This window comes from Saccostrea cucullata, unplaced genomic scaffold, assembly GCF_032062105.1.
Source record: "Saccostrea cucullata isolate Sc308-1 unplaced genomic scaffold, CSIRO_AGI_Scuc_v1 ctg2345, whole genome shotgun sequence".
NCBI classification, from domain to species: Eukaryota; Metazoa; Mollusca; class Bivalvia; order Ostreida; family Ostreidae; genus Saccostrea; species Saccostrea cuccullata.
Window position 1 is genome coordinate 57,501 of NW_026936220.1, and position 13,650 is coordinate 71,150.

Genomic DNA, 13,650 nt, shown 5'->3' on the forward strand with positions numbered 1-13,650 from the left:
TTGAGCTAATTTCAGAACAGCAGGATCAAAGTACAAGTTAAAACAATACAATAAATCTGATTTTATCAACCATTCGATTCCTCTGTATTGTTATACATCTCCACTAAACTTTGCAGTCGCCTTTTGATTTTCTTCTGATCATCTATTGTACATTCAATGACCATTCCTTGAAACCTGTGGTCTATGTGGCCCTCCATAGGTTCTGTGAGACAGGCGTTTAGGTAAGAAATGGCTCTAGGGAGTGACTTTTCAATGTTAATGGTAAATTGATGTTCAATTTCATGCAGTAGTTTGTTCACTTTGTTTAATGCTGCTTCCTGTTCTTCAGATCTTGGTGTTATTACACCTATTTCCACAGTGAGACATCGGCAAACAAGTCTCTCTGCCATGGCTTCAATATCTTCTTTCTCAACTAGAATTGAGAAGAAAAAAAATCTCATGCAAGCAATCTTTGAAGTTTATAGTCCTTATTAAAGTCATCTTTACAAAAGAATCTAAAATTGGTTTGAACTAATATGCCTTAAATTCAACCTCTTGCAGGCAATCAGTCTGTCTCTTGTCCAGTTTAGGACTCTCTCTCTCATCTTATAATTCCAGAGTCAAATATTTTGGTATTGTGGTTTGTATTCACAGAACTTGCATAAACTTTGCATTCTTTTTTTTTTTTAATGATGTAGCAAAATTACCTTATAAAATTGAATACATATCTATATCTTTAAAAAGAGATGGACTCCGGCAAATGAACCAAGAGTATATTTCTATGAAATGGAAACGTTTTATGAAGAATTATTTATGAACAGCGTTGTCATTAGTAATCGACCAAGCCATATTACTTTAGAATTTTCTAGATCAAATGTGTCAGTTTAATTTTGCATATATTTCACAAGCTTCTAGCAAAACACAAAACACCAAATGTACATTGATTTAAAGGTTAATTAATTATCAAAATCTTCCCAGAATATACTCTACCTTCTACCTCTGGCATATTATGACTAGTTTTGTCCTGTATTCCCTGTAACATTGACAGTAGCACTTCTCTTTCTGTTTCCAATTTTGCAGCATCTTCTCGAAGTTTTTCAACCCGATTTCCTATTTCATCCAAACATTTCCAAACAAAAGGTCTTGTATCTTCCTTATCGGGGCTTCCAACCATCACAAACTGCTGATTGCAGTTCTTTTTGTTCATGTCTTGATAATGTTTATGTTTCGGCTGCCTACTTTCTCTCTTCTAATGGAACTTCGAACCCGATCACATTTAAAATGTTCTAGAACGTTTAGAAAACCAGGAAGAACAGCGCCTGCAAACAGGCAATGCTAAAGTTTTTTTTTCTCTGTTAAGCATCTACCCATCTTTAAAAAACCCACCAACCTATTCGCAAAAATAAATAAATAAATAAATAAAAACAGGCCTATGGGCCACAACGCTAACCCGAGTAACTTTGGCCTGGCTATCTTCACTAACAAAATTTCTCCCCTTGTAATACCTATTATGGCCACACCCTACCCCCTAGGGATCATGTCTATCAACAATTTAGAATCAAACAAGGATGATTCCTTTTAAGATTAAGGGTTTAGTGTATTTAAATGTATTTAGATCTAATGTTTACATGTATTTTACAAAGAAAGAAGAACCAAACTTCTAAACGAAGCACAGAATTATCATGAAAATTTTCATAGCTTAGATAGTTCTCAAAAATATTTTTGGATCATTACATTGTGAAAATATGAATGTCTTACTTCAAATGGAGACTATACCTTTCTAATATATCATTTAATTAATATGACATCATAAAGCACAACAACTTGATTTGTATGTATTTTACTTTAACACAATTTGCTTTGTATTTTTGTTTTTACCTCCTTATTGATGATGTACTGCCTTAAAAATTTGTCTACTAATGTTTATTACATTTTTACCCATGAAATACTATACACTTATCCACTGGTTGTGAGTGGGATAGCTCTTTTATCAAACCCGCGACAGAGAACTATTCACCGAGGGCTTGCCCGAGGGAAATAGTTCCTGTCAAGGGTTTGAAAAAAGCTATCCCACTCACAACCAGTGGATAAGTGTTTTATTATACTGATGTATATCATAATTTCTTAGGTTTGAATTTTCTTTGGTGTAAGATATAATGCTGCAAGAATGAGCTGAAATCCTGATGACGTCACAATGCTACTGAAGTCATTATGACATCATCAGGCTATGGATTTAACGCTGGAAATTAAAATTGGCGTCAAAAATTGCATGAAAATTTTCCGAGGGGTGGGTAGCAAAAACTATACCCCGGGGTATAGCTTTCTGTGGGGGGAAATTTTCAGACTATGAAGAATAGTTATTTTACCCTCTGAACTTTATATAGGAAGCATTTTAACAGAAGTATAATAATGTAATTTATTCATTGAATAAAAATGATATCCTGTCACAGTGTGAAAGGATATCAAAATGATATCCTGTCACAGTGTGACAAATATCAGAAGTTCGGGAAAACTCTCGATTTCCCTTCCAATAAAGAAGACTGTTGTAAAGAAAATCTTCCTTGACCTAAGATAAGATAGATGGAAATGAATAAACCATTCTGACAGCGAAAAAACTGTCAAAATTGCCAAAAATATGTTGCTAAATCCATGTTTACAGTGTTTTCACCTCACTTAGCTATGACGTCTCAAAAGCTTAACTATGATGTCATGTAGCCTACAACTGTATTACAAAAAGACAGAAGCAAAGGAAAAATCAAATTTTTTTTAAAATGTAATAGACAGAAAATTCAATGTTTTGTAGTTGAATATGGAATTTATTTCACTTGTGAGACAGGATTTTTTGATATTTTCACTCGTGCTTCGCACTCGTGAAAATATCAAAAATCCTGTCCCACTCATGAAATAAATTCCATATTCAACTACAAAACATTGAATATCCTCTATATCTTTCATGCCTCTCTAGGCCTTTGATTGCATGGAAATAAAATATTGTCTATTGTCTACAATGTATTTTAAAGTGAAAATTGGATTCCCTAGGGTAGCCCCACCCTATCCCTAGGGTCATGATTCTAACAATTTAGAATCTACACTACATAAGGATGCTTCAAAAAACTTAAAGTTTTTCTGGGAAAAAATCCTGTATATTTCAATGTGAAAACTGGATTTCCTATTGTGGCCCTGCCAGGTGCCTTGCCACTGGGGGTTATGGCTTCAACAATTTAGAATCTACACTACACAAGGATGATTCCAAAAAGTTTCAGTTTTTTCAGCCCTGTGTTCTTGAGAAGAATTTTCAATAAACCAACCTATTTTTGTCTTTTCTTAATTACCTCCCCTTGGACAGGGGCTTTGCCCTTCATTTTAACAATTGATACTTTAAAATGGTTCTGCTCTAAATGCCTTAATCTGTTTACTCATCCAAATGTAGATGATAAAATCCAGCATCTGAAGCAAGACTGGTAATGTTAATCCCTTGATGCAATGTCCCCGCAAGTTTGTCAAGTTTAAAATTACTTCTGTGATCTGGGAACTCAAAAATTTAATGAATTCCTTCTACATATAAAACAAATTACGGATAAAGTGAAGTAATTTCATAGGTCCCTGTGACTTCCTTATAACTGAGTTTTTCTGTAATCCTAAATGCAAAAACACATATAAATATCTTTATTCAGTTTTTATAATTTTATTGTGTCCTACACAAACTCATCATACATTATACATTTTATTAAGTACATGTATACCGGTATCATAATGATCCACATTATCCTGTCTAGTTTCACCTTCTCAGTCTTAAGAAAAATGCATGTTTACATTCCTTTGAATCTTCAGGGTAATATTTATCATAAAAGTCTAGAATAAACTCCTCAGGCTTGAATCCAAACTTCTGGTACATCAACATGGCCGAGTTTGTGGCTGATACATGTAATGTCACATCTTTTCCCATACAGGTCTGTAAATATATTATAACATGTCTTTAACCATATGACTTTGAAAATACCCTTGTATCACGACTAAATATTATAATTAATCAATGCTGTTTTCTAGAAAATTACTTCTTTACATTTTGATACCAAAGAGGATACATGTTAATGAACTAAAAATACTAGATTGTGCAATAAATATGTTCAAAATTTCAAAATAAACTGTTAAACGAGAAAATCTGGCGCATACGTATTTTAGCACAAACGCAAGTGGGAATGCATTGGTGCAAATAAATTTTAGCGCTTGCACTTGTCAGTAAAATATGTGATTTTTTTATCCACACCTATTTGAATTTTTGGTTAGTCGAGCACGGAAACACATAAGTACTCACATTTATCAGTAAACATTCGTTAACTTTACTGCGGTACGTATTGCTATCACATGGACGTGGTACGTTAAAATTTATTTTATTTCTATTTTCAGTTAAAAGAAATGGAGTATTTACTCATTTAAATCATATTAAAACAATGCATGCATGGACAGAAAATTACTTAGATCAGGTATTGTCTGCAAGCTCAATCGCCATGCTTGATTGCATTGTTTACCTCGAGGTCATCGATAGATGATTGACAAGCTGAGAAGCCAAACTTTGAAGGTGCTACTGATAATAATCGGGTAAGAACTACCGGGGTAACAATAGTTCAGTTAAATTATAATTTGGCAGAACTTTCTGTCTTCCGAACATGTGCAGTGCTTGTGTGTATATAAAATTCAATGACCCTTTGACATTACGTAATCCCGTGTACCGGTTTATATGTACTTATGTAAAAGCTTAGAACACATACAAAAAATGCTATTTAGAAATCCTTTAGTGCAAAATAAATTTTTGCGCACAGGGGCTCTTGCGCCAAAGGCGCTAAAATTAGTAGTGCACCAAGTTTTCTAGTTTTACAGTATATATATTTATAAAATTCACTAAAGGCTTGTGTAATAATCCCTTTTTTTAACTTAAGTATATTATCAGGTATTTACTAACTTGTATAAGATGGTAGAGCATGAATTTAGCAATGCCAGCCCTTCTCCACTCTGGGTGAGTAAAGATGAAGGAAATGTAGGCCTCATTAAACTTCACATCAGGAACCATGAAAGAAAACCCTATCACAATTTTCCTGCAAAAGTAAATAAGTAATAAATTTCAGTTTTGCTTTATATACCTGGGTATTGAACATGAAACTGTATTCATGAAACATAATGCTTGATGAGGCACTCACTGACAGTTTGGATTTGTCACTGAATAAAATATATCACCCTAGCCTTAAGATGTATGAAAGTTTTGTTTTTCGATATTTAAAAAAAATCATCAAAATGTGTTCAGAACAAAATACAATATGTCAACTTGCTATAAATAGCAGTCAGAATAGGTAATAGATGTATTCTACTTTTACCTGAATAGCACCACACAGCTGAAGTCTGGATACTGTAAACACTCAGACACTAAAAATAAACCAGAAGTCTCTGATGAAACTGTATCTCTACTAGTTCGTGCTTACAGTAGTGGAAGAGAAAAAAAAATGTACATCAGATCCCACATCAGATGTTTGCATGAACTAAGCAGTGAAACCGAATGATACATAGATGGGTATAATATAAATAGAATTATGTATCTTAATGCCAGCTACTGATTTCCAATTATTGAACAAGATGCCAGAGAAATTAAAACCAAGATAGGATATCTGACACTTGACCATCACCAAAGATAGTGTAATAATTCACAACTACAAGATCTCTCTCTCTCTCTCTTTTTTTTTTTTTGAAATACCGGGTATACACTGTACAAATATATTTTTTTTATTTATAAAAATTAAGGAAGATATCTTATAAATATCTTTAATATGCTTAATGCATACTAACAGTCTATTCCAGGCCAGAAGAACTCTCTACACAGTGTGTTGACGGAGGGTATGTGTTGTGGTCGTACATAACAATAGTCAATGGGAGGGGGTGGTAGAGGTTTCCAATCTTGCTTGTCTCTACAACACAAAAGCAGGATAAATAAGATCTGACGTTTACTAATTCAGTATAATTTTATGCACTGTGTAAACACAAAATCAACTTGTGAACTTTAGGCAAATGATTTATTCAATGTTAATAATTTTAAATTGTTTGGTATTTTTGCTGCTGATTATGATGTGTATTGGTAAATTAAGACTCTTTCCTGTTTATTCAACGAATACATGTGATACAGCTTTAGTTAGCATTGCTGCCTGTAATTAATCTTGTATCACTGATTGATGACAGACCAAACTAGAAAACTGACCAGTCAGCAAGGGCCCCGCCATGGGGTAGAATTAAAAGGGTGCAGCTTACAGAATGATTAATAAATGTACAAAGAAAAAGCAACAGCAACTGTATTCTTAAAATTTCAACATAATTCCTGAATATTCAAAAACCTGAAAATAATATTCTTGTATTTACATTAGGCAGTAAAGAACAACTTAACATTGAATTTATATTTAAACAATTATGAATCTTGTGTTATATAAAATGCCAGCCTTCAATGAATGCAAATATCATGAAGGCTTGACCTTAACTTCAAACAAACAGCAGTTGCAGACAAAGGTTTTCATTAATCTTAAAGTGACAGATAAAGAGAAGCCTACTAAATTTTCTGCAGCAGGCTAGATAATTAATCCCAAGGGATTAATTGTACCTCTCTCATCATTTTCTTCTAAAGTTACAATAAGGACTTTTTTCAGTATTAATGATAGAACGGAGTTTTTATACAACTACATTAAAAATTAAAAACATTCTTGAATTAATATATTTAAAAAAAAAGGAAAAAAGTGAAAAAAAAGTACCCTGGTAAATCAAAAAATCTTCTTTAATCTATTTGTTTTTTTAGGATTCAATGAAATCATAACTATCAAACAAAAATAAATAATAAAAATTTATATTTAAATCCACATATCAGAGTATTTCATAGAATTCCAAATTGATTTAACTTCAAAACAAACTTCATTTGCAGACAGAGGTGGTAATTAATCTCAAAGTGACAGATAAAGATAATGCTCTGGAATTTCTTCAGGAGGAAAGCTAATTAATCCCATGGGACCCCTAGTAGCATTCAGTTTACTGAATGGGAACATCTTCAGCAGTTATCTCTCTTTGCCAATGCATTCTTATATAAAGTTAAGGAATCTACCCCACCACCCCAGCTCCAAACCAAGGGACATAGAGAACCAAACTTAGCATCAAAATATGTATTTTTGCCTACTGAACTACCGTACCAAATTTGATCTTAATTGGGCAACCATAAAAAAAGTTGCCCGTTCATTCTTATGCATAGTTTAGGAATCTACCCCACCACCCCAGCTCCAAACTAGAAGACATACAGAATCAAACTTAGCATCAAAATATGTCTTTCTGCCTATTAAACTACCATACCAAATTTAAACTTGATTGGGCAACCATAAAAAAAGTTATTAGAAAAAAACAGAAAATTTGTGGACGGAAGAGTGACAGACGGACAGACAGACAGACAGACGGACGGACGGACAGACAGACAGAGTGATTACTATAGGGCACCCGCAAATCCTTGCGGGGCCCTAATAAATCATTTTAGCTGACCTGTGTGGATATTTTGGCTAACCTGTGTGAATATGCTTTTATTTCTTCTAATAATCTCATTTTCAGGGGACGAGACTCATAATCTCTTCTTATGAATGGCTTCAGCATCCTGAAAAAGGAAATCAAGTTATACTAACAACTACTCAGAAGTCCAGAGAAGACATTTTCATGCATTTATTCGGCACAGGACATCTGTGCAGAAAAAGTGGGAATTTGCAGAATTAAAATATTTTACTGTTTGAACCCAAAAAAAAAATGGTTAAAGGTTTTGTGTAAATTTTCTTTTTTTTTAAATCTGACAGTTAAAATTTTGCATGAGCACTATTCCATCAAACAAATATCTTCTTTTTTAAAGAGTAAAAAAATATCCAATTCTTTCCAGTCAGGAAAAAAGTTAACAAAATGATGGAAGAAGAGAGAAAGAGGTAACAGTAACACTATTTGTTTGGACCATTTCAAAGTGGGGGCATAAAAGGAAAATTGCTCAAGATATACAATGTGAACATTGGTTTTTATTTCTTTGCCTTGTCTGGCAGCAAATAATTTTGGAAGAGATCTTTGTAGTATTACTCTTTTTAAAGATGTAATACAGTTTTCACCCATGTGTGTAGTGAAGAAATAATTTATATTATAAGGGGTGTTAAGAAAGTTCGTTCCAGGATGAAATATTTTCAAAATTTTCAAAGTAGTACTTAAGTAAAGAGATGAATTTTCAAGTCTGACAAAATCACAAGAGTTTGCTTTAGATTTATAGCAATTCATTTCTAGCAGAAAATTATAGGATTGTTCTTCCTTATGAAAATATATATAACATCTTTAAAGCACCCGAATGATAGAAATGCAGGTCATTTTGAGTGAAAATTTACTTTTGTTTCTTCATAGCTTGCATCAGACAAGCTGATGAGTCTAGGTATAAGACTAATAGATCACTTTTCAAAAGAATAGGAGTGTCATTTTGAAATTTTTCACAGATTTGATAATTTTAGTTAGTATTTGAAAGGATGTTTTGACTTGTGTGCTTAATATATGTAACAAATATACGTCATCCCTAATTTTTCAGAACAGACATAATCTGTTTTATTACCTGCCTTCCCCTTATTGATTGAACAAAAGATAGTTAAAACATTATCAGTAGCAAGAATGGAATCTGTCAACATGAAATATCCCAAATTGTAAACATCGTCTCATCGTACTTCATTTCGAAAATATGAGAAAAATGTGGAACGAACTTTCTTAACACCCTTTACAATGTAATATGTTGGTATATATTATGTAATAGTATTAGATTTGTATAATAAAGTTATAGAACTTGCCAGAATATTTATTTTAACTTTTATTTAACTTATTAAAAACTTAGATCCACTCCTTAGTTCTCCCTTACCTGTATTACCTGTACATATTTGTATATACCCCAGGGCATTGATCAGGTATTTTGGCAGTGATCTTTGTGATTTTGGTTTTTATTGGTTATTGATTTAAAAGTTTGGATTCGATTGGTGTTCTTGACTGGTCTAGAGTTTTCCCGCTTTATTATGACCATTCTTTGTTCTATGGGTTAATCAGACCAGACATTAGACATAAGACTTGAGACTGAAGAATTCCTTCTCTGGTAAGTTACTAATATTTTCTTATATTAAATGTTTATCCTATAGTATGTAAAAGCCTTTTCCATTTGCACATACTAAATTGAATATATGATTTTTGAGAGAAAGTTATTTTATGATGTAAATTTATTATTGGTTACAAGATCAATATGAAGTATTTTCTAGAAGTAATTTGAAGTTAATCAGATTATATGTTTTTATGATGATCAAAGATATTTTTGATTATATTTTTAAGCATTATTGTATTAAATTACAGATCACCATTCATATAGATATACATTTTGTCAGTCAGACAATTTATTGGGAAAGCCTGTTCCCACAGAATGGTGAGATTTATATGTTTTATCTTGGATATCTTTTTATGATTATTTTGGGAGAAATATGTAGATTTATATATTCAAGAGTTATCTCCCTTTGATAATAATTTGACTGTGTAAATTTAAGATGATAATCTATTATCTTTATGTTACATGTAAAAGTAATGATTGAACATGATGTGTGTGATATTTACATTATATTTATTGTTGTTTTATGATATTTACAGGGCTATCTATGTATATTCCATAAGTCACTCCACTGTGAATAAATATATTCAAAGAACCTGACAGGAGTTTGTGTGTCATTGCCATACCCCCTGTATCTCTAGTCAGGTGCTCTACCTACTGAGCTATCCAGGCCGATATCCACGGCCCTAACCATTACATTCCTCCCTCCTTAAAGGTCTTTGGCCCTCCAAAGACCCCAACCCAGGCTCATCCCTGGCAGGTCTTTCACCTGTCAATTCCAGGGCATGGCACGGCACCAAATCTGTAACAGGAAAGGAGAAAATGCATGGCTGGACCGGGAATCGAACCCGGGACCCCTGTATCTCTAGTCAGGTGCTCTACCTACTGAGCTATCCAGGCCGATATCCACGGCCCTAACCATTACATTCCTCCCTCCTTATAAGTATATAAGTGAAAGTCCTGCCAGGGGCAATAAGAACTTGGGTTGTGTCTTCGAGGGCGAAGACCATTTAAGGAGGGAGGAATGTAATGGTTAGGGCCGTGGATATCGGCCTGGATAGCTCAGTAGGTAGAGCACCTGACTAGAGATACAGGGGGTATGGCAATGACACACAAACTCCTGTCAGGTTCTTTGAATATATTTATTCACAGTGGAGTGACTTATGGAATATACATAGATAGCCCTGTAAATATCATAAAACAACAATAAATATAATGTAAATATCACACACATCATGTTCAATCATTACTTTTACATGTAACATAAAGATAATAGATTATCATCTTAAATTTACACAGTCAAATTATTATCAAAGGGAGATAACTCTTGAATATATAAATCTACATATTTCTCCCAAAATAATCATAAAAAGATATCCAAGATAAAACATATAAATCTCACCATTCTGTGGGAACAGGCTTTCCCAATAAATTGTCTGACTGACAAAATGTATATCTATATGAATGGTGATCTGTAATTTAATACAATAATGCTTAAAAATATAATCAAAAATATCTTTGATCATCATAAAAACATATAATCTGATTAACTTCAAATTACTTCTAGAAAATACTTCATATTGATCTTGTAACCAATAATAAATTTACATCATAAAATAACTTTCTCTCAAAAATCATATATTCAATTTAGTATGTGCAAATGGAAAAGGCTTTTACATACTATAGGATAAACATTTAATATAAGAAAATATTAGTAACTTACCAGAGAAGGAATTCTTCAGTCTCAAGTCTTATGTCTAATGTCTGGTCTGATTAACCCATAGAACAAAGAATGGTCATAATAAAGCGGGAAAACTCTAGACCAGTCAAGAACACCAATCGAATCCAAACTTTTAAATCAATAACCAATAAAAACCAAAATCACAAAGATCACTGCCAAAATACCTGATCAATGCCCTGGGGTATATACAAATATGTACAGGTAATACAGGTAAGGGAGAACTAAGGAGTGGATCTAAGTTTTTAATAAGTTAAATAAAAGTTAAAATAAATATTCTGGCAAGTTCTATAACTTTATTATACAAATCTAATACTATTACAATTATCAAAGTACAAAGCAAAAAGACTTGTTTTTACATATATTCATTTTCAGCATCTCATATTACTTTGCATGCTAGAGGTTAACTCTGAGATACCTTTGACTAGGTCCAGCATACATAGGGAGCATAGGGATGTTAACCAAAGTTCTTACTCATAGGAGTACATCTCAAATTTGACTTTATTTACAGATTTTTTTTTTAACATGCTTTAGTTTTACATTGACAGATTTTGTATGAGATCAGACCTGGAGGTATAAGGACTCCTGATGCTGGTCAGCTGATCATCATCTGTTCCAATCAGTCGATTGATGAAAGTGGGCTGCTGTAACCTCACCATGTGGGAAACTAAGGGCGCCACCTACAGACAGGAAAAGTTAAAGTTAGAACTTCTTTGCTCATGTTAACCAATGTAGGCAACACTGGATAGCAATTCCTGTAAAATGTTTACCTGGAAGCGATCCAGCACTCTGCTCTCTCCTGAGGACAGGTGAGATGTGGGCACACCTTTTGGGTTGTATTCTTTTTCCTGAAAAAAAGAAACAATCATATCAAAAACTATATTTTATATACATTGTACTGTAAACCAAATTTTATTCATGTGCGAGGTAAACCAAATTTTATTCATGTGCGAGAAATTTTCGCGAGATTCCCGAGAGCTCCGTCATCGCGAATATTTCTCGTTGCGAACCAGTCCTTAAAGTGTATGTGCCTATTAACAACAGATCCAAAATAGGCTCAATCGCAAAAATTAATAGTCGCAAACTAGTTTATCCCCGGTAAATCGCGAAATAAAGTCTTCGCAAATAAAAGTTGGTTTACAGTATGTGCACATGTACTGTACAGCTGTATTCTGTTTCAAGCACATGTATATATTAAGGAACAGTTTAGAATGAATTTACAAACTAATTTCTCCTACCTCATTTTCCCAGGAATCACCCCAGAATTTTTGTGCAAGTTGATTCATTTGAGCATCTGCATCAAAGACTGGAAGCCCATTCTCTCTTTGTTGCTGTAAATAAATTTAACTTTAAAGGAATAATTTTCAAAGCAAAACGTTCCTTGTTAATACTCTTTGGATCCACATCACGAAATTTTCACTATATGACAAAGTCTTATTAAAATACATACTACATATAAACATGCTTTTCTCTAAATTCATCAATGAAGGGTCTCCCTACAGAACTGTTCTTGTTACTTACCTGTCTGACGATAAGTTTTCGTCTCAGTCGATGAAGTTCTGGTGGCAGAGGACCTGCATCTGCAGCCATGTTCATCTTTTTCAACAACTGTCTTTCTTCATAAAGGCTCATTAAGTGTACCCTGTATCAAAACAACATGACCTTAGGAAAATAAGCTAATAAAAAAGCTATTATGTTTATTACAGATAACAATTTTATACAACACCAAAACCAACTTATGTGAAATAATATGTCCAGTTTGATTACATACTGTTACTGCAAAAAATATTAAATTATATGAAGACACTATTTTTCTCTTATTTTCACAAAAATGATCCTAACATGAAAAGTCAATCCTCATAAAACTTTCAACAGTAAACAACACTATCAGTGTATTCTGTTCACCTGGGAGGGGGTGGTTCTATGTTCTCCTTCCTGTCCTCCTCCCCCTGCCCCACCCTCCTCCTCTTCCTCTGTGCGGGCTGGCTCCAGGACTGTGAGGACGTCCCTGGCCCCTCCCCCTCCTCCTCGTTACTGTCACTCTCCGACTCTGAGTCCACCACGGACTCTTCATCGTCCGGATCTCTCGAGATTTCCTGTCTCTGGACTGGATCCACCTCTGGTTCTTTCTTTATATTGACTTGGAAAATCAGTTGTTCCTCCATGAAGGCACTTTGCTGAGACTGGAATGATGTTGAAGGTTTGTCCATTTGTTGTATTTGGGATCGTAAAGAAACCTCTGAGTTCTGACTGCTTGATATACATGTATCTACAATTCATAACTGAACCAATTAAAAATATTTATATCATCTAATCATACAGTACCGTATATCTGGGTTTTTTTCATGATGATCTATTTTTCGCATTTTTTGCGACCATTTTTAATTCGAAAAATATAAAACACGCAGAAATAATGTCAGCTATAATGTGACAATACCATTTAAGCAAAAAATCTTCAATCGTAAAAAATAACTTATGCAAAATAAAAACTGTTCTAATCTACCCCATTTTCGCAAAATTTCCAACACATGAAAAAAAAACGGATAATACAGTATTTACATTAATGAATTTATATAATTTACTTAAAACTTTAAATTCACTGTTTGGATACAAAACTAGACGAAAATTAATTTTTTATTGAGTAAAATTTATTCAATAAAAATATGGTAAATTGATCCTTTTTTCTCCTTTGTATAGTGGATATTAGTCAAAAAATAGTTAAGTAAAACAAGCGATAATAGAATCCTATGGTTTGTGGTTGGATATGATTTTC

General features: G+C 33.3%; 2 protein-coding genes across 2 annotated transcripts in view; both read right to left on the bottom strand.

The window, feature by feature from the left end:
• Nucleotides 1-1,223, bottom strand: part of LOC134245003 (BAG family molecular chaperone regulator 2-like) — a 1,437-nt gene extending 214 nt beyond the window's left edge. Inside the window, exons 1-2 of the mRNA XM_062727251.1 lie at nt 970-1,223; nt 1-412 (exon numbers count right to left, since the gene is read on the bottom strand). The exon at nt 1-412 is cut by the window's left edge and continues 214 nt beyond it. Coding sequence (XP_062583235.1) covers nt 66-412; nt 970-1,186 — 564 coding nt within the window. The 5' untranslated portion in view covers nt 1,187-1,223 and the 3' untranslated portion in view covers nt 1-65. The remainder of the gene's footprint in view (nt 413-969) is intronic.
• A 2,479-nt stretch (nt 1,224-3,702) lies between these two features.
• On the bottom strand, nt 3,703-13,154 carry LOC134245004 (cysteine-rich protein 2-binding protein-like). Its single transcript, XM_062727252.1, has 10 exons — nt 12,783-13,154; nt 12,399-12,519; nt 12,116-12,208; nt 11,648-11,725; nt 11,445-11,557; nt 7,553-7,639; nt 5,815-5,933; nt 5,349-5,397; nt 4,940-5,072; nt 3,703-3,931 (listed from the first exon to the last, which is right to left on the bottom strand). Exons 1-10 carry the CDS (start codon nt 13,085-13,087, stop codon nt 3,758-3,760), a joined length of 1,272 nt encoding a protein of 423 aa, XP_062583236.1. The 5' UTR covers nt 13,088-13,154; the 3' UTR covers nt 3,703-3,757.
• Nucleotides 13,155-13,650: the final 496 nt, after the last annotated feature.